Here is a 25,827-nt window from a genome sequence, read left to right on the forward strand (position 1 = left end):
CTAGATTAAGGGGTTGCGAGCTTCCATCCGAGCTCCGCGAAGATCTAGAGACGGAAAGACGCGCCGCAGATGAGAGAGTGGCCTTGTGGTACGACAAGGGGGGAGAATCCAGTGCAACTTTTCGTACTATTACTAATCTAATGTATAAGAATTTGAGTTTAAAAGCCCAGCTGCAGATGGCTGTTCAAGCGGTCAAAGAAGCGGCTGAGAGAAGGGATCCTGAAACGCCAGCCCAAGATGGCGCCGAGCAAGAGGGAGACCGCGTGGAAGAACCGGAAAAGAAGGGTGGAATTTCAGAGGAACCCGCGAGAGTTCGGTCAGCGACTCCGCCCATGGACGCAGCGTCGTCTCCGGCAACCCCGCCTAGCGACGCGGAGACGCTTCTGCTGACCACGCCTTCCTGCCGACGAAGGAGAGAGTCAAGCAGAGGAGTGCATCCGCCTCAACTTTCCTTTACTTAACATTTGTTGATCATGTTCTGAAGTAACAGGACAGTGGTGTAAAGGATGTATTGGAGAAACTAATTTAGCAAAGTTGAACGTCTTAATAAGTAGGATTAGCGTAACATCAGTATCATCAGGGTTTGCAATATCTTTCCTTACGCTGAGCAGACAGGCCTGAAGGGCAAGTGGAATGAAATGATTAAGTGTCAAGGGTTCAAGATGGGTGCTTGCCATATCAGCTTACTCCCTCATAGGATCTCAGTCAAACGTAGAAGCTAAAAGCATTGTTGAGTGCTTTAGAAGCAGGTTGAGCAACACAAACAGCAGCTTCCATCAATTAAGATTGAGATTGGAAAGACCAATACCACACACAAACAAATATGCCAACCTTAAAAAGGCTAAGTGACAATTTGTAACTTATTCTCCTTTCTTAACATGTTTAGTTAGAAAACCTCTTGATACGTATTCCTCCCACACAAAAGTAAAGCAGTGGGAATACTGTCAAGAAGAAGCTTTTAGTTTCCAGCCTCTCTAAAAACAATGATGTCTTTTTAATGTCAAATTTCACCTCGTCTTGAATATAAAAATTTCCAGAAGAGAGGAGCATTCATCTTATGATACTGCATGCGTTTTTATGACAATTAAAAACAGGCTGTTTACTGGCTATAAACATGTAGAAACAACAGACACATTTATCAGTTACCATAGTAACAGATAAAGTTATCAGTTATTTAGAGTTTGCAAGAGCTAGTCATTCAAGGGACAGGGTGCAAGTGAAGACATGCAAATGTGAACTTGCAACATGCACATAAAATAAGACACAAAGCAAGCAGGAAGAACAGGAAAAATACCTGGAACTTGGGGAGGCATTGCTAAACTGTGGCTCTGCACAGCTACCTTTGGAAACTCATTCAGGCCCTCTGTGGTTCAGTTTTCAATATATGAAACCAGATCTTAGGAAAGTAGGGCTGAAGGGACCTCATGAGACCATCTAGTTCACCAGAGGCTCAAGGCAAGATCATCCCCGACTAAACCATCCCAGTCAAGTGTCTGTCTAACCTACTCCTGAAAATAAAAATAATTATCATTATCAAAATTCCCAGTCATGTTCCAGACTGTAGCTTGCTCTTCCTATTTGCTGGGAATTGTGAACTAGTCATAACAACTAGGTTTACTAGAGTCACATCCATCAGTTTAGCCATGCTTTGCACTGTTCTTTTAAGCAAATAGATTTACAAACAATTACATTGTGGCACGAAACAGACTTTAAAGCAAGGCTGTCACACTTATTTGGCCACACAAGCCAGACAGTCCAGAACCAAACCGTAGGGATTCCTGTGAGCCAAATCTAGACTCTGATAAGCTTTATGCACACTGGGCACCTATACAAATGACAGAGCTCTGCTTTGATGCGTGCTAATTAGCATGGGTTGGAACAGACTCTAGTAATCGAGTCTGCTGAAGTGTACTAATTAGTGTGCTCCAGCAGTCTCTGCATCACGTGTATTCAGTGTCCTTGAGTTTCAAAATGGTGGCAGGGCCGCTTTAACTAAAGCTCGTTGAAGGAGCTTTAGTTAAAGCACCCCTGCCACCATTCTGAAGTGTGGGACGCTGCATACATGTAACGCTGCAGGCGCTTTAATTAGAGCAGCTCTGTTAATTGGCACACATTGGAGCAGACTTGATTAATTGAGTTGGCTGGAGCGTGTTAATTAACATGCTTGAGCAGCCTGCTTGTCACATCTATTCAGCATCCCCATGCTTCAAAATGGCAGTGGGGGTGCTTGAACTAAAGCTCATTGAACAAGCTTTAGCTCAAGCACGCCCACTGCTATTTTGAAGCACAGGATGCTGAATACACATGCACTGTGGGTGCTTTAATCAGAGCGGCTCTTGGAGCTGCTCTAATTAAAGCCTCCTGCCCCCCTCCATCCCAGAGCATGTGTATAGACACTCACAGGTACTGCATTAGGAAAAGTGCCTTGACGTGCCACAGAGCGAAGCAGAGGACCCCAAACCAAAAATCACAAGCTTCTACCAGCTGAGTCAAAGCGCAACTTCTATTGCTATGAAAAAGGGGTAGGTTGTAATATTGTTGGGGTCAACTACTAGATGGAGTCACACTCTTGTACAGATTAAGTAAATGTATTATGGTTACACACACACAGAAGTCAAGCAGTGCAGGATGTTGGAGAATGGAAACTCCAGTAAGAAACAGTTTGATATGAGCATCAACTTGGAAACTAAGGCAGCTTCTCAGACAGGAAGCAGGGAAGCAGTAAGGAAGACAAAATAGTCATTACAGAAGATAAGTTTTAAAGAAATTATAGGTTTTACAAGTGAATGTTAAAACCACATGGAAAATGATGCTATTGAACAAAAGATTTATGCTTTAGGTGACACCCACACAAAGTATATGAAGGAAACCTGTGAGGCATACACATTTTCTATCATCACGACTACAGGCACTGATGTGGGCTCAGAGGAGAAAGTGACAAGGACTTTCAGGGGGAGGAGGAGCAAATCCGTTTGGAAAAAAAGATTTTAAATGGTAAAACATGAAACAAAATTTCTGTACTTGCTTTCACATTTTTACATTAAACAGGCATAGCCAATGAAAAATAAGAAATCAGGAAGGTTCATATCCATACATCTGGGCAGATTGAGGTCCCCGCGGTGAGGGAGGGAGTGGGGCAGGGGCACGGGACAGAGCCACAAGGGACTCATCCAGGGGGCATGAGGGGAGGGGAACAGCCCCTGGCACTGCATGCACCCCAGAACAGTATGGGGGACGTGTGCCTCTGGATCTGCACACAGGGCTAGGGCAGGCTACTGCTGCGGGCTGGCACTGAGACGGTGGTGCTGGAAGGGAGGCTATAGTGGCGGGGCTGCAGCCACCCCAAAATTCACTGTTGCCCCACACTCCCCATACCAACCCCACCACCACCCACCCCAAGCACAGCCCCAGCCCCCAGTGGGAAAAGCCCTGGCCTCAGCCCAAAGTGGCAGCCTGCCCTTGCCCCGCGCACACACCTGGGGGCACATGGCCTCCATGCCCTCCCAAGGTGCGTGCAGTGGTGGGAGCTACTCCTCCCCCTGGACGAGCCCCTCGCAGCTCTGTCCCATGTTCTGCCCCAGCTGTGAAGTGCCTGCCCCCGCCCCAGCCCCACTACCTTCCTCACCACTGGGGCATCAATATGTCACCCCCCATGCCTCTTCCCTCACAACAAACTTACCAGCTGAACCCAGCTGCTCTCCACGCTGCTGGGCTGCACTCCTGGCTGCCTACACGCTGTGCTGTGGCTGCACACATGCACAGGATATTTATCGGTGACATTATCGGCCACATCAGCCAAAAAAAGCTGATTGCTGATATTCTCGATTTTCCTTATAATCAGGGCTGATGTGATGTGGGACTGATATATTGGTGCACCTCTATTTCCAACTATTTGGAGCTGTCTAATAAAAGATATCAGAATTACCCAAAGAACGGTGTCCGTCTTGGGCAGAGTAAAGAATTCTCCATAGAATCATAGAAAATTAGGGCTGGAAGGGACCTTAGGAGGTCATCTAATCCAACGCCCTGCTCAAAGCAGGATCACCCCCAGCTAGATCATTCCAGTCAGGGTTTTGTTGAACCAGGCTTTAAAAACCTTAAAGGATGGATATTCCACAACCTTTCGGTAGCCTCATTGCTAAAGACAAGCATAGCAGGGTGCAAGGCCTCGGGCAAAACAGTCCGTGCAGCGTGGGGGGCACGACGAACAGCCAGAAGTGAAGCCAGCCTGGCTCCGTGGGGCCCAGGGCAGTCGCCCCGATTTGCCACACCCCCCCCAGGATGGTCCTGCTCATTGCATTTGTTCTCCCCAGTAAGACAAAGTCCCTCTCTCAGAAGCTGAGCTGGAAGCCTGCTTCTTGAGTCAGGACCACCAAACAACCAACCAGCTAGGGTTGGAGGCTGACAGGCCAAGGGTGTCAAAGTGGAAAGAAGCCAAGGGTCCTCCTCAATCTACTCTAGTCACCACACCTGGATGGTTTCTGGGGGCATGCTCAAGAGACCAGACAAGGCCACCACAGTGGTCCTGAGCAAGCACCACCCTAGGGAGATTCTCTGACAGTCCCACGGTTTTGGGCACACTGATCTACAGTTCTTGAACAGAGATTTCTTTACTTATGGAAGAACCTCCTTTCCAGTTCTACCCAGATTTGAGAGAGAGAAAAAAAACATTTCTGACAAAACAAAACAAAACAAAACACTAGACAAATAGTATTTCTGAAAATGTAGTTACAAAATACATATAGAAGGAAGGAATTTGAAATATATTCCTTTGGGGAGTTAGAGACTGCAAAAGTGTAATTTAAAATGGTTCTTTTTGGTACAGATTAAGACTATTATCAGTGTGCTTTGTAAGAAGTGATCTGTACATTTTGTAACAAAAATTAGTGTTCTAATTGCTTTTAAGTGTCATCATATTGTACTACTGAGTGTTCACTGTTCTAAAGAGCTACTTTCAGAACCTCTAGAGAATGACTCCTACTAACTTTCCACAAGCTGCAAAGAGTTCTCTGCTATTCTGTGTAGTGCTTATGTAGGAGTGAAGTATTTAAAAGAACTGATGTTACATTTAAAAGCAGATCTTAGGCGTTCTGTTCCTATACATGCTTTGCTCCTACACAGAACTAGGATAGCACGTACACAAAGAATCTCATCAGAGATGGCAACAATATTTTTGCAAAACATTTTTTCTGTTTTACTTGCTTTAACCTTGAGACTGCTAGCAGTCAGTATACAAGGGTATAAGCCTTATATCTACTCAAAGACTCAGTCATTTCAATGAACTTTGCATGAGCAGAGGTTTACCAATACAGATCTCACTGCAAAATAAGGTCTATACAGTGTGTGTGTGTGTGTAATAAGTGATACACTAAAAGCCGTATTATCCAGCACCTTAGAAACTGGCACGCTTCATTAACTGGCATTCCAGTCAACGTGGCAAAAGTGAAACCAGAAGTGGCCACCAGCCTGGGGTAAAGTAGCCTGCACGGGGCCCCCTTCCCTGTCCTCCGGCACAGTGATGCCAGGGAGAGGCAGCGGCGCACCATTCAGGTAACCGGCATATCTGGTTATCTGGCACCTCCCATTCCCCATGGGTGCTGCATAACAGAGCTTTTGTCGTATATGCTGTATAGGGGTGCACTGATAAAGATTTTTTTGGCCAATACCGATGGCCGAATATTAACCAGGCCTATCGGCCAATATTGATCCAATAGCTGATATGCAGTCTGGCATCTTGGAGAGCAGCATCCAGCTGGTAAGTCTGTGGGGGAGAAGGGGTGTGGGGCAGATCAAGGCCCCCACAGTGAGGGAGTGAGGGAGTGAGTGGGGTGGGGGCAGGCAGGTGCTACCTAGCTGGGGTGGGGCCCAGCCTAGGGTGGCTAATCTGGGAGGGTGTGGCAGGTGGGGAAAGAGGCTGTTTCCAACCACTACGTGCACCCCCACGGGAGGCATGGCGGGCATGTGACCCCCATATTTGTGCGGGTGAGGGTGGGCTGCCCACTGTGGGCTTGGGACCTCTTCCTGGCATGGGAGCTGGACTGAGGCTGCGCTCAGGGAGGTCAGGGTGGGCAGCAGCAGTGCTGGGAGGAGGGTATGCGGTGGGCTATGGCCACCCCAAAATTCATGGTAGCCCCCCTCCCAGTGCTGCTGCCACCCTCCCTGCCCCTGCCCCAAGCACAGTCCATCCCAGCCCCCCCCACCAGGAAGAGGCTCCAAAGGGCAGCCGCCCTCACTCCATGCACAAATCCAGCGTGCACATGCTCCCCATGACTCTCCAGGGGGTACACGAAGCAGTCGGGACCTGCAACCCCCCACCCTGCTGAGCCACCTGCAGCTCTGCTCCGCCCTGGCTGGGCAGCACCTGCCCCTGCCCTGACCCTACTGTCTCCCTCACCATGGGGGCCTTGATCTGCTCCCCCCATGCCCCTTCTCCCCTCCACATACTTATCAGCCGGATGCTGCTCTCCAAGATAATGGGCTGCATTCCTGACTACGTACATGGTGGCTGCGCACATGCACACAGCATGTATCGGTGACATTATTGGCTACACTGGCCTAAAAAAGCTGATTGCCAATAATGTCAATTTTCCTTTTATCGGTGCTGATATGATATGGACTGATATATGGGGGCACCTCTAATGCTGTAATATAATAACACTGTACTGCATGTTTACAACTTCAGCCCCATGTTATTGGAATAAGTAAGATTATCTACAATCATGCAACGATTACAATTTTGTAAACTCTTTATTTAATATGGGCAAACTCAAATTCTTCCTAAGTTTACTGAGGCATTTATTTGCCAATACAAAGCAAAAGGAATGCAGTTGAATAGGCACTGCTTAATGTACTGATAAATACAGATAGAAATAAAAGCTTTTTCTATTATGAGAGCTATAGCTAGTCTGACCATTAAGGCACTATTTCAACTTGTTGGGCAAATGCAACTGTTACTGTGAATGAAGTGTTTGCATGAGGAGTGTTGTTAGACAGTCCATATTCTGATGTGGTCATGTGGAACACACCTACTGGGCCACTAGGGGCCAGGAGTAAAACCATGCCTTTTCCAGGAGCAGTAATGTTTTGTGTTGATGTTAATCACCACAATTATGAATCATCAAGTCCCATTAACTGAAAAAAAAAAAAAAAAAAAAAAAAAAAAAAAAAAAAAAAAAAAAAAAAAAAAAAAAAAAAAAAAAAAAAAAAAAAAAAAAAAAAAAAAAAAAAAAAAAAAAAAAAAAAAAAAAAAAAAAAAAAAAAAAAAAAAAAAAAAAAAAAAAAAAAAAAAAAAAAAAAAAAAAAAAAAAAAAAAAAAAAAAAAAAAAAAAAAAAAAAAAAAAAAAAAAAAAAAAAAAAAAAAAAAAAAAAAAAAAAAAAAAAGCAACTTCCACACCCCCACAAAATTCCACACTTCCACAAAAATGAGAGTAAATCATGAGAATAGTAAAAAACACGTAGGTGGAAAAGTTAAATAGTGATAGTAGGGAAATTAATTATTTTAAAGTGGAATAAAAATGCACTATTCTAATGATATTTCTTTCTAGTATAGCTACTGTTTTACAATGAACATTTGAAGTCAGTTATAAATAATTATGTGAAAGAATTATTTATAAAAAATTATGCTGTTCCTCGATCAGAAATACTTCTTACCAAAGCTCTTGGTCTTTACATACTAGCTAAGCAAGTCTTTGATATAATCTAAAACATTAATTAAAAAAATAATAATTTTGGTAATTTCTTGATCATAAGTCATTACACCAATTACAAAAGACAAACAGTTAAAAATACTGTAATAAATGTTTGTGACAGAAGTCTTACATTCTCCACATATACTCACTGATTAAAGCTAGAGAGAACCATAAAGATATAGTGCAAGGGTTAGCAGCCTTTTGCCACTGTGGGCTGCTCTTTGCAATCAGGCCCCCGCCAGAAGTCTCTGCCTACCCTGGAGTAGCTAGTTGCCTGAGCTTAGCCTTGCCACTGATCTCCATCTCCTCAGCAGCGAGGATAAGTGCATACAGGGTAAAGGATCAGGCTCCACAGTGAAAGGGAGCACTATGGAGGGGATGGACAGCATGGTGCAGCTCCCACTTAACCTCCTGCGGCAAATCAAGCCTTTAGAGGGACAGACTGGTCCTCTTTGCACCTGGAAGCCATAGGTGGCCATCCCTGATCTAGCATAACCTCATAAATAACATCAGAGGAATTAAAAAAAGACAAACCAAAAAAAAAAATACAAAACCCCTTAATTGGAAGGATTCATTCTTTCTTATTGTAAAAGTAAACCTATCAAATCCAGTAATTTAGTGCAAAATCCACATCAGTCCCAGCAGTGACTAAACAGGAATATAAGCACTTAGGGTGGTTATAGACATGGCTGGGGCTGGAGGGGGAGGTTATTTTAATTAGAGCAGTTGCTGGAGAGCTGTTCTAATTAAATCACCTCACCATCACGTGTGTTAAGCATCCTGTGCTTCAAAATGGCTATGCAGGTGCTTTAACTAAAGCTCATTCAATGAGCTTTAGTTAAAGTGCCCCTACAGCCATTTTGAAACACAGGACATTTAATAAGCGTGATGGTGAGACATGCTGGAGCACTCTAATTAAAACATTCCAGCAACTCACTTGATCAAGTCTACTCTGATGCACTCTAATGTGAATGCATCGGTGCACATTTATAGGCACCCTTAAGTTCCAAAGAGAAGTCCAGAGCAGTATGGATGCCATGACTACAAAACTCATTATGCATCCAAATTCATTTGGTGCCTCCTTATCGCACTGCTAAGATCCTTAGGAACCCATACTTGGGCTTCTGTATGTGCCTAGGCAACTGAGAGCTGGCTAAGATGCACGAAAATCTAGAACAGAGGTGTGTAGGAACCAAAAACATGCCTGTCTTCAGAGGGCCCTGATCCACTGGGTACTCCAAGAGAATACCTAGCTTACAGACAGCATTGAGGTTGGTAAGAAGTACAGCAAGCATAACCACTGTCATTCAAAAAAAAACCCAACAACGGATAATGGTGACTTCTGGCATAAGTGCCTAACAGTTAAAGCACTTGCCCAAGAACTAGACCTAGATTTTAGGCCTCTCTCAGTCTAAGGAGATTCAAATCCATATTTGTCACCTTTGTACCTGAACCACCAGACTACCAACAGGCCTGGAGGAAGGTACCTTCTTGTTGAAGCTGAGCCACTGTGCAGAAAGGAACATCTAAGTGAAGGAGAGAGCACAGCAAGAAAGTGGGAGTCTGATTGCTATGGGCTTGTTGTTCTGGCACTTAGCTGGGAGGAGGGAGACCTAGGTATTAGTGTCTACTTTAAGACTATTTCTGTTTGGTAATCAATGACTGCCTAATATTAGACACAGCACAGGAACCAGGGATGAGAAGCCTCAGAAGAGGGGTGAAATGCTCTGGATTCCAAGTGAACAGAGGCACCTACTTCACAACTTGAGTCAGGTATCTAAGTCTCAAAGCGCACTGACAGAAATTATATTTGTGCCCAGCCCCTTGAAAGCACTCTACAGCCATGACTTGATAGAAGTGCATGGCTGCAAAGCACTTCAAAAGTGCCCAATAGCATGACAAGTTAACCCACATTTAATGAGGGTTCAGATGAAGGCTCTCCGAAGTGGAGTGCCTTCATCTAACTTCTGTCAGTCCCTCTGCGCGAACAGGGCTGGGCTGATGCAGCCCACCCCACCCTGCCCCTGATGCTGTCTGCAGGATGAAAGAGGGGGTGGGAGAGGGCACTCTGGTCTGGCATTTGTCCAGCTTATCCAATCCGCCTGCCCCCTCTCCCCCTCCTGCCTAACAGCGCAGGCTGGGCAAACCTCAGACCTGAGCTCCCTCCCCTCTGCCATCCCCCTTCCTATCCTGTGGAGGCGGGGAGGGCAGGACAGGGCAGGGGGGAGGCTCCGTGCAGACACACAGCCTCTCTCCCCTGGACTGGCTCCAAAGTAGAGCTCGATCCCCTCCCTCGGCCAAAAAACAAATGTCTGTTGGGTCAGGGGGAAGGGGTGGGGAAGTTGCTGTAACTCATCGCCCTGTCTGTGAAGCACCATGAGTTACAGTGGAGAGCTGAACATCTGTCAGTGCCCAAAGAGAGGTAGGACTCCAGATATATCCCTGTGTTTAGCATTTCCTGGTGCCATATACCTTTAAGTACTCTAAAATAGCCTTTGGAGTCACCTAGCTCTTTTCTATTGACTCCTACCCTATCTATTTGGACCTGTGACCAGTTGCCAAATTTTCAGTGCCTAATCAAAGCAATCTACGTGATTATGCATGTTAGCTATCAGCTTATAAAGGATATAAAAGCCCAGAGGGGGCAAAATGGTCGCACACAAATACATGCTGCTCAGTTATACTGCCACTGAAATTGAAAGCATAAGAATTCCTCTGATAGCAGCAGCACTGGGAAAATGACTGCTACTGTATTCCTCTGCAGTAGGACTATGCCCCAGAACTTGCCTTGAGAAAACTAGTAAACTGTGTTTAGTTTGAATACATTAAGTACAGATGCTACATTAAACATTAGACTAGAGCTTTAACAAGAAGTCTCTTTGAAACCTGAACTGTTAACAAGCTAAAAACATCTGTTCTTATAGAGATTTCCATTTGGTTTTATTGAATAGTGTTCTGAGAAGTACAAATAACATAAAATTCCAGCTAAAATATTTACAAGTCCTGAGTCACAATGTATAAAGTTCCTCTCCTGTAAAATACACAAAACAACAATAGCTCTTTAAGTACATATAAAACTCTAAACTGAATGCATTAAGTTAGAACATTATGTGTAATGGTTAAATTAACAGGAAGATTTTATACAATGCTTCAGGATTCCTGGACTAGAATATCCAAAGTGCATTTTTAACAGCAAGTAGAGAAAACACCATTACATTCATAAATCAAAGAGCTCTCTCCTGAAACACTGCAACACATGCACATCTCCCTGTCAAAATATTACTCTTTCTAAATCCCTTTCCCGACCTTTTCCTCTCCGATCCTGCTGACTGGTCAAAGCACGATGCTGATATTAGCTACGCCTTTTGTTCGTATGCATGGGAATATGCACACCATACCCTGAATTTCTTAAGGAACTTGGGATTTGTTCTTCTATCTTCCCTACCACTGATGGGGAGGGTATCAGACAAGAATCTTTAGTAGAGAACACTCTACCAGCTAGACAGTTAGGTTCACAGGAACCACAAGGAAGATAAGTGTCCTAGACTAGCCAAAAGCCCAGCGTTTATGGTAGTCACCTAGGATGTAAGAGATCCAGGCTTAAAACAGTGTTCTGCATGACTTGGAACAGCACTTGAACCATATTTCAGCAAGTGCCCAACCACTAGGCTATAGCTTATTCTGGGCTGAATTTCTCAGTCCCTCCTAAATAAGCTGTTCCACTTTGTCAGAATTAAATCTTCATTAGACCAGAGAACGTGTCTAACACTTTAGCCTAGTGGCAAAGGCTCAGGTTACGCCTCTAATTAAATATTTACTTATTTATATGAAAGGTACACCTCAGATCTCCTGCACCCTCTGTTAACTGTTTTAACCACCCAGAAAAATGTATTCTCTCAGTGTTCCCAAATATCCTTTGTCATATTCATCTTTGGTAAACATCTATGAACAAGCTTTACAGGCAGTAGAACATTTGTTTCATCCAGTTTGAAAATCCAGTTTTGGGGCTTCAAGTTGAGCTGGCATCTGATCAACTATTTAACACTACTGCGTTGCATGCACAAAATAACCCAAAGGAAGGAAAATTGGTGCCTGCAGTGTTAAATACAGCTGAGCTGCAGTTTTGAGGATCAGTCATACTGTAACAGTGGATTTAGATGCGTGTAAGTCTGCCATCTTCACAAGCCACCCTCTGCAAGTTGTCAATGGTCAGAACAGTGCATATTGATCCTACTGGTCAACTTGCATGTTCTCTTAGCTACTGAGTACTTTCACTGCATCCTCCTTTTCTGAATAATGCCCAGATTTTCTTAAATCATTCTAGCACTCCTGTGAGTTACCAGCATGTATGGAGATGATTCACTGATTCCAAGCTCCAGAAGCCCTAATTAAAGGTATAGGCACATAATTCACTGACAAATGTCCTCTAAAAGCCCATCCTAGCTCAACCCAAAGATAAACTATTCTGGTTTTGAATATTCAATTAATGCCATTCCTCCCATTCTTAATGCATACACGAATATTGGTAATTTATTTCTGCAGATGCTCTCCAGAAAATCTAATAACTCTCTGCAGGGAGCATGTGTGTGTGTGCATTCATCCAAGCACACAGATAGGCTATCGCAGAAGTGCTCACAGATTCCAACAAACCTGCAAGTTCTGCTAAATACCTCGTCCAAGAAAACAAAAAGGAAGGCAGCAAACAGATGAAAATCAAGTTTGTTCCATTTAAAACTCTATCTATAAACCGGTCGCAGGTTTGCTTCATCTTTCCCAATTGCACATTAGGGTTTACATTCAAATCAGGTCTACTTCATGATGCTATTGTTATCACCCACTGTTGGAATAAACTATTTAAAAACATATAGAAAGCAAACCAATTCCCTAGCAGCAAAATAAGAGATGGGCTGAAGAACTGTACATGTAAAATCCTTTGGCATATATAAGCAGAAGTCCTACTGGCTTACTGGAAGATAAGCACGTGCAAGGTCTGAACTCAACTGCTCAGAAGTGCACTTTCAGTCCTTTGTTCCAGGTCACTTCAGTAGGTCAAAGACAGTTCTAAGCACCTCAGTGGTTCACACTTTAGATCAGTGCTTCTCAAACTATCTGATGTAGTGGACCAGCAATTTTTTTCCAGTGGGCCAGGGACCGGTGCCCAGTTCAGCCGGTGGCAGCACCTGCGTGTAACAGCGCTACACAAATGCGCGACCAGCTGTTTCTTTCTCTTTCCTCACCTCGCACGACGCGACGTCACCTGGAGTGTTGGAATGTACAAACTGTGGTGCTATGACATATCAATGTTATGCTTCTGAAAATATATTTTTTTCTTTCCTGGCAACTCGCTGAGAACTGGCCACTGGTGGCACGCGGACCGGCACCGGCCCATGGACCACCACTTTGAGAAGCACTGCTTTAGATCAAAGAGAACATGTTATTCAGAACAAACAGAATTCTCTCAGCATTTATTTGAGAACAATATACCCTTAAATATAAACTGACAATGGAGATGGGAAGAAAGACACCATGGCATATAAAGCTTTATCAGTACACATAAAGCTTTATCAGTACAAACGTAAGTGACAGAGACACAAAAGTTATTTATATGACCTCAAACCAGTGCCAGGAGGTTTATGCCATACTATCACATACACATTGAGTGTTTCAAGAGAGAACTCTTAAACAGCCACTATACATTCCTCTTTCCTTCTCAAATTAAGTTTTTAATTAAATAAATATTATGACTTAATTACTTCATTATTAATCTGTAGAACTGAGAATATTGTATGAGATTGCCCGAGTCGTAGATCAGCTGACAGTGGTCTGTACTTTTAACAATATGTTGTAAATTTTAGCTATGTTTTATTTGGCAGGATAATCTAATGTAGTGACTAGAGGTTATTGACAAATATATGCCTGGACACAATTTTACACGTGCCATGGAACGCAGCACCGGGTGCTTTAATTAGTAAGCTGCACTAATTAAAAGCACCCTTGTGTCACGTGTATCAGCATTCCCACACTGAAAAAAAATGGTGATGGGGCAATTCGACCTAAAGCTCATCGAACGTGTTTTATTTCAAAGCGCTCCACTGCCATTTTTTCAGTGTGGAGATGCACGGTAGCACTGACACACGTGACGCAGAAGGCTGTCAGAGCATGTCAATTTCCATACTCCTTGTATGACCAAGAAAAAAAAGTCATGAATGATAAAAATAAGAGATACTGTTTCTTCAATTTGCTCTCAAAATACAAGACCAAAAGACACATTCAAAAAAATGTAACACCACTGTTAAAAAAAACAACAGAAAACCAACAACCAACAAACAATTTTCATTGTTTAATTAAATAATATATGGTCAACAAGTGAAAAGACTTGAAAAGACATACCACTGAGGAAAAGGATTAAAAAGCTAGATTTTTATACCAAATAAAAAAATCCTTTCCACATTAGCCGGAAAGAGACAATATACCTGCCAACATCATCTATATAAAATAGCAGCGGATTGACAGTTGGGCTATATTTCTCAAATTCTACATCAATTCACCTACATATTTCTTTGGCAATTTTGCTGTCTGTTAGCTCTTCCTGGTCTCCCTTTTCCTTTTTAATAGCTTTGAAAACTGTTTTGAGCTCTTTTCAAAATCCTAAATCTGTCCGTGTGAAGTCCAGTCTTCAGCAACAATTTCAGCTTTTGGCTGAGCAGCCAAAAGCAGCTAACGGTTCAGCTGTGAAAGGGTTAAAACTGTAGCCTTTGTCTGAGCAGGGAGGGGAGGGTGAGTGAGCTGAAAATTAGGCTCTCTCCCTGCTCTGTGTAGCTGTAGCTCTGGAAAAATGTTTCTCTCTTCATTCTGTCTTGTCTAAAATAGGCTGCATATCTATTCTGGGCATGCGGTAGGCAAAAAAACCAAAACGCACTGATTTATTTGCCCTTTCCAGCAAAGGCTCAGGGCAGCTAACAATAAGAGAAGAGAATAAGTTATAAAACAGGAGAATGAGTAAAAAAGCAAAAAACTTAAAAGGCAACTACATTATCAACATAAACACAGAAACCACCTAAACAACTTCCCAGCCTAGGTTTTTTGTTAAACGCTTGCCCAAATGGGAAGTTAGGGAAGATACTTAGATTATAAACTTTTGGGGCATGGACTTCTAATTTTTGTTATTGTGCATATTAAACCTTGTACAAGAGCTGTAAGTACCTCTATAACATAACATTTTGGGAGGTAGGGGCTATTAATACACATCTTTCCAATTTCAGATTTTTCCACCTGTGCCAAACCAAAAACCAAAAATTAAAAAAAAACCCTATTCATAGGACTGCGGTTCTCCTTGAAAGAAAGAAAGAAAGAAAGAAAGAAAGAAAGAAACTGAAAACCAACATTTATTTAATTTTAAGGCCCTTGAGTAATTTCAGACTTCAACAAGGCTACTTTCATTCAAGTTAAGCACATGTATGCAGAAGTATATGCAGAACCAGGGCCTACATTTAAAAAAAGAGCTAAAATGTGGTATACTCGTTAGGCCTGGAACATCAACATTTTTTGTATGTATGGGATTCCAGAGTAAATTTAAAACCTGAATTCAGGAGTTCAGAGCACTGGTCTAAACTGGCTTTAGTCAACAGAGCAGTATATACAGCTAGTACCATTCACCAACTTCAACAACTTATTAGGTTTTCTTCATGCCATTTAAATTTTGATTTTTAGAAATTATCATGAACTCTAGAACAAACTTCCTACAATCCTACCTAGGCACTCAGATTCTGCTCTTTGTTCATTTAAAATGTAATGGTTTATAAAAAATTCAGATTATTAGATACTTTTGGTCAACATGCAATCTAGTCTACATGAGGGGAAAAAAAAAAAAAAAAAAGAGAGCTGCTGGGATGGCAGCTTCTAGGATACACTGCTCTTGTATCCCCTTACCATGTTTATGACTTGGATAAAAAAGAAAATCTTCCTCTTTTTGTTGTCCTGTACACACAAAATTGGTTGACATACTACAGAAGGAAAATAAAAGTTGTGCAAAAAAATAAGCAGAAAAAAAATCCTCTTCTCTTTCATCTTTTACAAGAGCAGATTAAAGATTCACAAAGGGATTTATTTGTCAAAATTGACTGTCCTTTAATTTACTGATGTTTGGAATAAGCAAGTCTTGGACATATTTAGCATTTCATACTTACCACCTCTTTCCACTCTCTCTCTGCTGTTGGAATAGCTGGAAGTTGAAGGGGAAAATGTTGACATCGAATCTCCTGAAGGTGCCCCATGTATCCTACTACTCTCGTTACGGTCCACAGAAGCAGCTGCATTTAGCTGGGACCTTCCATGCTGCGGCTGCTGGTGAGAAGGACTTGAAGAAGGATCAGGACCTGATTCCATTTCAGCTGCAAGCAAAGCAGAAAATGTATGGTTAATAAAAACATCAGAACATGAATAAATACACGACAAGCATGTTACATAAAACCAGACTATACACTCTCATCGATATCTACTTATATAGATGTGTGAACCTGTACCACAGTGAGATTCATTGCCAATCAGCTGAGGACGTGTTTATACACAGAACTTCTTAAACAGGTTTATTTTGGAAACTTATCCATGGAGTAAATGCTACTCAGGAACAGCTATCGTGCTTTAGCTCCAATCAGAGTTAAGTCATAAAGCAACACATGAAAGATAAGACACAGAGCCACAATCCTGCAAATATTAGGCACACGAGCAGACCCTCTGAACTCAAATGTGCTACTTGTGTGCTAGCATTATTAGCAAGGTCAGGACTTAGTTCCTACTGCACTGTACTTCAGTACATAATACTTATAAACACTTCCTGCTGGTAACAAAGGCCTGCACCCTACTTTGGCCCAATGGATTTACTGCACACAGCGGCAGGAGATTGGAAGACAAGGGAGTAGCAACTGCTGAAAGGCAGATGTGAAAACAAACAACACAAGAGAAGCATCAAATCTCCTCCAAGGCAAACGCAGTATCATGACAACCTGCACACAGACGCAGTTCCCCAGTCCCCATATCCTATTTGCGAAAGGAATGTGTTGCATGTTTTGAGAAGTGCCTCTGAGATGACTGGGGAAAAAAAAATCCACCCTCAAACTTGTGACCAGAGAACTCAGATTTATATGGAGTCATTTAACCACAAATGGGCACTTTCCAGTCATCCTCCCTCCACCCCCAAACAAGTGCCTCTCTGAAACACTATTTAACAAAGTGTTAGTTGCATTTTGAAAGACATGGGGGGCAGGAATGAAGTCCTGAATTCCTCTTGCAAACTGCCCTGTGTAGCAAGAGGTCATTGATGTTCTGTAAAAGGCTTAGAAAAAAAGAATCACATGGGTTAGTTCAAATTTCGGTTTTCCAGAACTGAAAGCAAGCAGCTCAGTGGGTTATGTCTACATTTAAAGCGTGATTTGACAGGAGAGCTCAACAAGCTTTGGCTTGGTACATTCGGCCCATGAAACTATTTTTTCTCATCCTGGATTTTCAGGAAAAATAGCCATGGCTGTTGTACACAAGAAGAAGCTAACTATGTAGTCAAGTCTCAGACACCAATACGTATTTCAATAATTCAGTCTATTTACATTTTGCTTTCAGAGTTATCACTCCGGTCATAACTGGTTACAAAAAGTGAACCTTGTCTTCAAGGCTAGTATCTTGCAAGGAACACATTCTTACTAATTAGACAATTTACCTTCTCTATTATCTTTATCAAGGAAATATTTTAATGATGGAAGCTACTTAACATTGTGTTTCATAGACATCTAGACAGTACTACAAAATCTGCATAGGAAAAATGCAGTGATTAAAATGCTTCCCCAGTAAAACATCAGGAGTATTTTTAACTGTCATTAAGTCACAAGTTCTCTTGCAGCTGGACCCCTGCTACTTTGCAGAGGACAAAACGGCGTCCTTGACAGCCTCGAGGACAGAGAGAAAGAATCCCCCTCTCTGGCCACCATGAACTTGGATTTTCCTTCCTCTCAATTCTTTATTGCAAAAGAAAGGGAGGAGAAACTTCTCTTCAACCACCTTTAGCCAAAGAGTAAAAAGAAAGTAAACCTGACACATGTTAATCCTAGTCAAGGCACAGGAGAAAGAGAAAAACCCCTTATGAGAAAAGCTGACATGAAGGTAGCACTTGACGCGAATCCAAACCTCAAAACTTCGCACAAGGGGAGTCGGGTCCTCCTCAAGCCGGGCGGGTTTTCCCGTGCTTCCCCCACGAGAAAAAAAGCAACCTCATGGCAACACGGGCTGCACGAGAGACGCAGGCCCCCCCGCCGCGGCGAGCAGCACCCTGGCCCGACGCGGCAGGATGCAGAAAAGCGAAAGGACTCGGCGGACTGTGCGCGAGGGCCGCACCGGCACCGGCGGCAACAACAACAACAGGCAGGACAACGCTGGGAGAGAAGCGCGGGGCCGGGAGCCCTGCGCAGCCTGGGACTGTAATAATAACATTGTTCATAAGCGCCCGGTTGGGGCAGGGGCAGGGGCACTCACCCAGGCCGGCAGGACCTCGGAGGAGCTGCAGCCCGCGCCGGGGAGCGCCCGGTCCAGCCCCGCGCTCCCGGCCCAGGCCCCGCCCCCAGCGGCCGGGGCGGGGCCCTTGGGGTGGGGGCTGCAATGGGAGGTGGAAAGCAAGGGGGGAGGAGTGCAGCCCCGCGCTGGTAGCGTAAGGACAAGGAATGTAAATCGAGGGGAAGTGAATTAAAGCCGGTGTCAATCAACTGGGATTTGGGACCGGGGGGCGGCCGTGGGGGCTGCCGCGGGCAGAGGAGCAGAGCGGGGCTGCTGCCCCAGCTCCTAGGGACCCATCCGGCCCCGACCCGGGTTCCTGCCGCCGCTCCCGGCCGTGCCCGCTGCCTGTACCCTGCTGGGCAGACCCTGGGGCGGGCAAGTATTGCAGGCGAGCTAGGCCCACAGGTGACCCCAGCCCCCGGTCACCACTTTGGGACCACAAGGCGTGCCCCTAACTCCTGACCTTTGCCCCCAGAAGGCCCTCCCCTTGCTGCCCGCCTTCCAATACCCGCCCTGGGGTGGGGGAGGGTTGCCATCTTAAAACCAGATTAAAAAAAACCCCAAGTCGTACGCTAGAAGTCAAACACCCACTGTAATGTAGTTTAATTTTATTACAGAAAATAATGTGTCATGACTTGTGATTGTGTACTGTCTAGAGAAGGGATTGCGTAATGACTCCAAAACGAAGTGTCGCTCTTCTGTAGCGTGCATCTGGAGGGCTGTGTCGGGGGCACAGGGTATGTTGGGGGGGTGTATATGTCGATGGGGGTTGTGGGGGATAGGTTGTGGGGTGAGGGAGGGTGGGGGGAAGGGAGCCCCCCATGGCATGCAGCAGCAGAAGGGGAGGTCAGGGTGCTCGTGCCCGGCACAGGCACAGCTCAGGCCAGCAATGCACACGGGGAGAGAGCTGCGCACTATGGGGCCAAGGGCTGGCCCTGCTCACTGCCACCACATGCAGCTTCAGGGACTTGCACACTCCAGGGACTCTGAGGACCTCCCCCGCCAACACACGTTCCTATACCCTCCCCCAACTGTACCCACAACACATACCCACACCCACTCCCACACCCCTGACCCCATCATACCCACGCACACATCCACACCCTTCCATGCCCCCCAAATATACCCATAGCTCCAACACACACTCCCATCCCTCACCATACCTACACACACACCCGCACATCCCCACCCCAACCACATGCCCTGCACCCACACCCCTCCACACCCACACGGCACCATACACAATATACAAGAGTAAGACTATTTTGAGCTATTATGCAATTGCCTCTAGCTACACTATGCAAATGGACATATATCAGGACAAAATATTTTTTTAAATACAATTAAAATAAGTTATAATAGATGTTTGATTTTCTTAAGTATATGATTTGATTTTTTCCCCCCAGTTCTAAGATGGCAACACCCACTCCCAAAAGGAGTATTTCTGGGGGGCAAGGGGAGGGCCTTATGGTGGCAAAGATTAGGGGGCTAGGAGGCGGGACTTCTGGTCCCAAGATGGTGGCCAGGGGTCGGGACACCTGTCAAGGGGTGGGGCTACCCTTGTGGCCCTCGACAGCTCACCAAAACTCGTTAAGTGGCCCTCCAGCTGAAATAATTGCCCGCCCCTGCATTAATGGAACACGATCTGGGATAAACCTGCCCTGGTGTGGCATAACATTAAGATGCTTAAAGTGTGTTTAAAGCTAATTTCAGGTGTTAATGTGTGGACAGTCCTGGGGTTAAGAGCTCCACAAGTCACCTAAAATAAATAGCCTTTAAACAAGGCCTTTAAAGCGATATCTTGAATTGGACCAACTATGTAGTTGGGATAAAGTTAGATAAGCTTTCGAACGCAAGACTTTCATCTTCAGATCTCGGCTACAGCATGGTGCTGAGCCCTCAAGAGACTTGGATGCAGAGTTTTCTAAGTTTTTTAATCCCAGTTTGGCTCAGCCATGAGATAAATTGGAGACGCTCTGATTTGCCAAGATAATGGCAGTTTTGGCCGCATGCAGCAGAACTTTTGGCACCAAGGAGCCTTTCACTGCAGAACAACAGCAGGAACCTGAGGAAGAATGTCGTGTATTTGAAAGCTTGTCTAACATTATCCCAACTACATAGTTGGTCCAATAAAAGATAGCACTCTGAGAAATCCTTGCCCCTCAAAGAAACACCTGGACTTATATAGATAGTTCTTGTAATAGTTCTCTTCTCCCAGAGCTGGTCTCAGGGCTAAGTGGTGTGGGCGACTGCCCAGGTCTCCATAGTTAGGAGGCGGCACATGCCCTGCCCTGCCCTGCTGCTCATGCCTGGTGAGAGCCATTGGGGTACGTCAGTGACAACTAATCCCAGGGGCTGGGCAGTGGGGCCCACCCCCTCCATCTGCACTCAGAGTTGATCAGAGTCAGCCAATTGGGAAAGTGGGATAAAAATCCCACAGGTGATGGTGGCAGGTGCTGCCAGACAGCATGACAGTCCAGGAGGAGGGTGCCAAGGGCCAGGCCAAAGGCAAAGCAGCAATACCCAATAAGAAGGCAACATGGACGGGTGGTCCCAGCTTGTACGTCAAAGGCTTCACCATCACTGACCTGCTGTGGTTGGAGGCTGAGTTGTAGTCCTCCCCAACCACTGCCACCAGTGCCACAGGTAAGGGCTTGGGCAGCTGGGCTGCTGTGGGTGGCAGCACTCTGCTGATGGTGCTGGGTTTCCTGTGTGGGCAAGCCTGCCTGCTGCCCACCTACCTGCCCTTCCTGCTGCCCTGTGCCAAGCCTCTGCCACCCAGCACCAGGCCATCATCTCGGTTGAGCAGACATGCGCTGCCCTGCAATAGACTATGGCAGGGCAGGCAATTATTCAGGGCGGAGGGCCGCTTACCAAGTTATGGCAAGCTGTCAAGGGCTGCATGGGTAGCCCTGCCCCTTGACAGGTGCCCTGCCCCCTGGTTGCCATCTTGGGACCAGAAGTCCCGCCCCCTAACCCCCGACCTTTGCCACCAGAAATCCCTCCCCTTGCCCTTAGAAGTATTCCTTTAAGCAAGGGGTTTTGCCATCTCAGAACCAGAAAAATACCAAAGTATATTGTAAAAATCAAACATCTACAACATTAATTAATTTGATATCAAAAAATCTTTTTGTCCTGATTTACATGTGTTTGTGTAGTGTACATAGAGATGATTGCACAATAGCTTAAAATGAAGTCTTAATTTTGGAAACTGTGGGGGGCATGGAGGTAGGTATAGATTTGTGGGGGGCTGTGGGTATGTGGGAAAGGGTGTGGGTGTGTTGGGGTGGATAGGTATGGTAGGGTGGGTGTGTGTGGATATGTGGGGTGTGGGGGATGGGGTTTGTGGGGAGATGTGTGCGTGGGGGAAGGGTGGCTGAGCTGTGTGAAGGGGTGTGGGGGTCTGTGTGTATGGCAGTGTGAGGATTGTGTGGGTGCATGTGTATGGTGGGGGTGCTTGGACTTGCCCTACGAACACACACGTGCTGTGCTTGCCTCACTACACACACGCGTGCGTGCGCACACACACACACACACACACACACTGTGCTTGCCTCACTATACACAGACGTGCACATTGTGCTTGCCTCATTACACACACACACACAGTATGTGCTTACCTCACTACACACACACACACACACACACAGACTGTGTGCTTGCATCATTGCTCTTTCTCTCCCCCTCCTTCATTGCACACCCCCCCCCTCCTGGCCTCGGAGTACCATCACACCCCTGCTCCCACAGTCGGGTGATGCAGCCGGGGCCCATGTGGTGCCGGACCAGCCATGTGCAGGGAAAGCTGCCACAGGCAGAGACTTCTGGGAAGTAGGGGGCGAGGGAGGGAGGGGCTGGGGCGGGGGGGGGTGAGCTCCCACCTGACTCCTCCCAGCTTCCCCCGGGTCCTACTGCCCCTGTCGCCTGTCACCTTTGACAGGAATCCCAGAGCATGTAAATATTAATTTCCTAAACTTTGTAGGTGCCCCATGGGCCAGATAGAATAGCCTGGCAGGCTGGATCTGGCCTGTGGACCATATTTTGCCTGCCCCTGGCCTATTGGGTTTCCTGCCACTTGCAGCCTTAGGGACACGTGTGCCTCTGGCACCCCACCCTCCCTTGCCACACCCGGCCTCCCCCACAACCTCCTATACTCATACATACACACACACACACTCCTCACAGCCACCCCGCAACTCACCCCATGCATACAACCCACACACACAGCGCTGGTTGAGGGGGGTGCTGGAGAGGAGGCACTGGACAGGGGGCACCAAAATACAAGGTCACCCAGGGTGCCATTTTCCCCTAAGGCTGGCTCTGGCTTCTCCTGGAATGTCTACAGCTAGGTACTCACGCCATCTGTTTCACTACAGTAGTGAAGTATTTTGAAATAATCACATCTTATCAGGTAGAAAAAGTTGCTGGCAGCTAAACCCACAGTGCTCAGTATTACCATGCTAACTTTTGGCTGTCTGGCTTCAGAAGTGAAATTCGCAGCCCCTGGTTGAGTGCTTAAGCTCCGTATACAAGGCATGGAGCAAGTTAGATGCTTAGACATAGCATTCATAACAACAAGCAGGCTCAGTGAGGGGTGCGCCCAAGAAATGCTAAAGAGAGGAGTAGGTCTGAAAAACTGCCTTTTTCTACAATTTAGGTGCTTTATAAGATCCAGAGTCACAGCCTGAATTAAATCACTCCTGAATTAAGTTGGCCCTTTAGAAACAGAGGAAAAAGAAGCCACATCATGGTGTGGGCCCCTCAGACTGCCCCCTGCCCCAGGGATGCAGTGATGTCTAATTTTTCGACTTAGATGCAGGGATGTCTAATTTTTTAATCCCAGTTCGGCTCAGCCATGAGACAAATTGGAGACACTGCTTTGCCAAAATAAAGGCAGTTTTGACCACATGCAGCAGCACTTTTGCCACAAAGGGAACTTCACTGGGGAACAATTACCGTATTTATCCAAATCCAAGATGACTTTGAATTGAAGATAACCTCCTAATAATAAGATTCCACACATGGAAAACTTATAAAATTTGCTATAATTTGCTATTTATGGAATCTAATTATCTGGAGGCTTGTCATAAAACATCTCCTCTCACTGCTGCAATGAGGCAAGCAACAACAGGGAGGCAAGTGGCCTGACCCAGCACCTTGCCCCATACCCCCCACCACTTGCTCCCTCTGTTGCTAGCACCCCTCTCCCCCATGGTGCCTGCTCCCTGTGCCCCCACCCTCATGTGCCAGCCCCACCCCATGATGCCTGTGGCTTCCAATACCTGCAGTTCTGGTCCAATCCTCAGCTCTACAAACAGGTTGGAGCTGGGCCTGGGGTTGGAGCTGCTTCTGCTGCAATCTCTGCTGCATGGTTAGGTAAGGGCTGGAGCCATTGTGCTCCATGCCCTGGGCCTGAACAGAGCCAGAGGCATGACTGAGGGGGGCAGTTGCTGCAGCTCCAACTTCAACCCTGAACCCAGATCACGGCAAAAGCTGGTCCTGCAGCACTTGTCACCCAAAGAGTGAGTTTTATCCAGGACACAACAGACGTTCTACAGAAAATTTAAAAAATAGACCACCTTCCCAGCAACACCTTCCTAGCCACCATGGATGTTACCAACTTATATATGAACATCCCACACCAGGATGGCATCCAAGCCTGCCTTACATACCTACAAGAACAAGATGACAAGTCAGAGTACAGACCCAAAGATATTACTGACCTTATACACTTCATCCTCACACATACAACTTTGCTTTCAATAACCAACACTTCCTCCAGACCATAGGCAGAGCTACGGGCACCAAAATGGCCCTACGGTAGACCAAACTTTTTTTGAGCCACCTGAAAAAAAGAATTCATCAAGGACTGCACCATCAAACCCTTGCTATACTTAAGATATATCGAGGACATCTTTGTCATTTGAACTGAAAACCTGCAACCTGTGATTGATTTCCATCAGAAATTCAACAACCAACACCCCTCCATCAAATTATCTCTTGAATACTCCAGCACCAACATTTCCGTTTTAGACACGACAATCACTATCCAAAATGGTAAAATATAGATCACAATATGCAAGAAACCCACAGACCAACATACATATCTGCACAGAACCAGCAATCACCCTAAACACACCAAAAAAGCTGTAATGTACAGCCAAGCCCTCTGATACCACTGAATTTGCACTGAGGAGAACACCCAGGATCGTCACCTCACAAATCTCTCAACAAGGGCACTCCTCCAGAGAGAGATCGCACTTTTGAAAGAGTCACCAATATACCACATGAAGAATTGGTACAGTACAGAATGAACACCCCCATAAATCACATACCACTGGTTATGACATATTATCCCTCCTTGGAACCTATCCTCAAACAATTGCAACCTATACTAGAAGAAGACCCAGTTCTTAAAGAGATCTTCTCAGAACCACCCATCCAATTGAAACAAGCACCGAACCTCACTAGCTGCATCACCAGAAGCAAACTTCCTAAGGCCCAAAACACACCAAATGGATCCAGACCATGCCCTGACAAGAAATGTAAAACCTACCAACATATCTCTCCACAATTACTATACCCCACACCACAACTATCAACATTCCTGGATCTTACAGCTGCACCTCCAGAAATGTAATATATCTCATCCAATGCACCAAATGCCCTGATAGAAAATATGTAGGAGAGACCAAACAACAACTGCATACCAGAATGAACGCACACCGGAAATCTATTAAAGACAAGAATACCCAATTACCGGTGGGGGCACATTTCTCGTAAGAAGACCCCTCTCTCTCCAATCTCTCAGTTCTAATCCTCAAAGGGAATTTACAAAACACTTTTCACAGAGGAGCCTATGCACTTCTCTTCAAAAACCTACTGCATACAAAAAATCATGGACTAAATATAGACATTGAATTTATGACACATTATAACCTGCCTAACATATGACTCCTCAGGTACCTCTCCATGATTTACCAGCTACACTCATTCCCACCTCTCTCCCCCACCTGTCTCTCACCCATTGACTCCTGCTTACATTCTCACTGACTGCCTTTCTTGCATGCATACCAGCCTCTGGCCTCTTTACTCTTTCTTTAATCCAGGAAAAGCACAGACCAACTGCAGATGCTTCCTCAGCCTGACGAAGGGTGTTTGTGCTGAAAAGCTTACAAAAAAGAATTGTCTTCAGATATTTGAATTGGTGTAATAAAAGATATCAGATTTACCCAACGAACATTGTTTGCCTCAATCCTCAGCAGTCTTCTCACAATTATTTGGCTTAATGTTTATTGTCTTCATATCTCTCTTGCAAGCATCTTTGAAATAGAGACAAGGATACCTGCTTGGTCTTTCTGTAAGTTCTCCATACAAGAGATCCTTGGGTACATGACTATCATTCATTCTCCAATGCTAACTAAGAAGAGAATGGATGCTCAGAATGCTGGCATGTTCTAAGACCTCAGCGTGGGCAAATTTGTCCCACCAGAAAATTCCTTGAATGCGACAAAAGCAACTTGGCATGTTTGATAATCCTATGCCCTAGGGTTTTTCTGGTCATCTGTAGGAACCAAAAAGGATCCGCGCACACCCCCCCCCCCCC

The 25,827-nt window shown here is 45.2% G+C and overlaps 1 protein-coding gene across 1 annotated transcript in view; it reads right to left on the reverse strand.

Moving 5' to 3' along the window:
• WFS1 (wolframin ER transmembrane glycoprotein) overlaps window positions 1–18,206 on the reverse strand; it is a 39,557-nt gene extending 21,351 nt beyond the window's left edge. Inside the window, exons 1-2 of the mRNA XM_025195354.1 lie at window positions 17,862–18,206; window positions 15,875–16,078 (exon numbers count right to left, since the gene is read on the reverse strand). Coding sequence (XP_025051139.1) covers window positions 15,875–16,073 — 199 coding nt within the window. The 5' untranslated portion in view covers window positions 16,074–16,078; window positions 17,862–18,206. The remainder of the gene's footprint in view (window positions 1–15,874; window positions 16,079–17,861) is intronic.
• Window positions 18,207–25,827: the final 7,621 nt, after the last annotated feature.

Source organism: Alligator sinensis, unplaced genomic scaffold (genome assembly GCF_000455745.1).
Source record: "Alligator sinensis unplaced genomic scaffold, ASM45574v1 scaffold421_1, whole genome shotgun sequence".
Taxonomy (NCBI): Eukaryota; Metazoa; Chordata; order Crocodylia; family Alligatoridae; genus Alligator; species Alligator sinensis.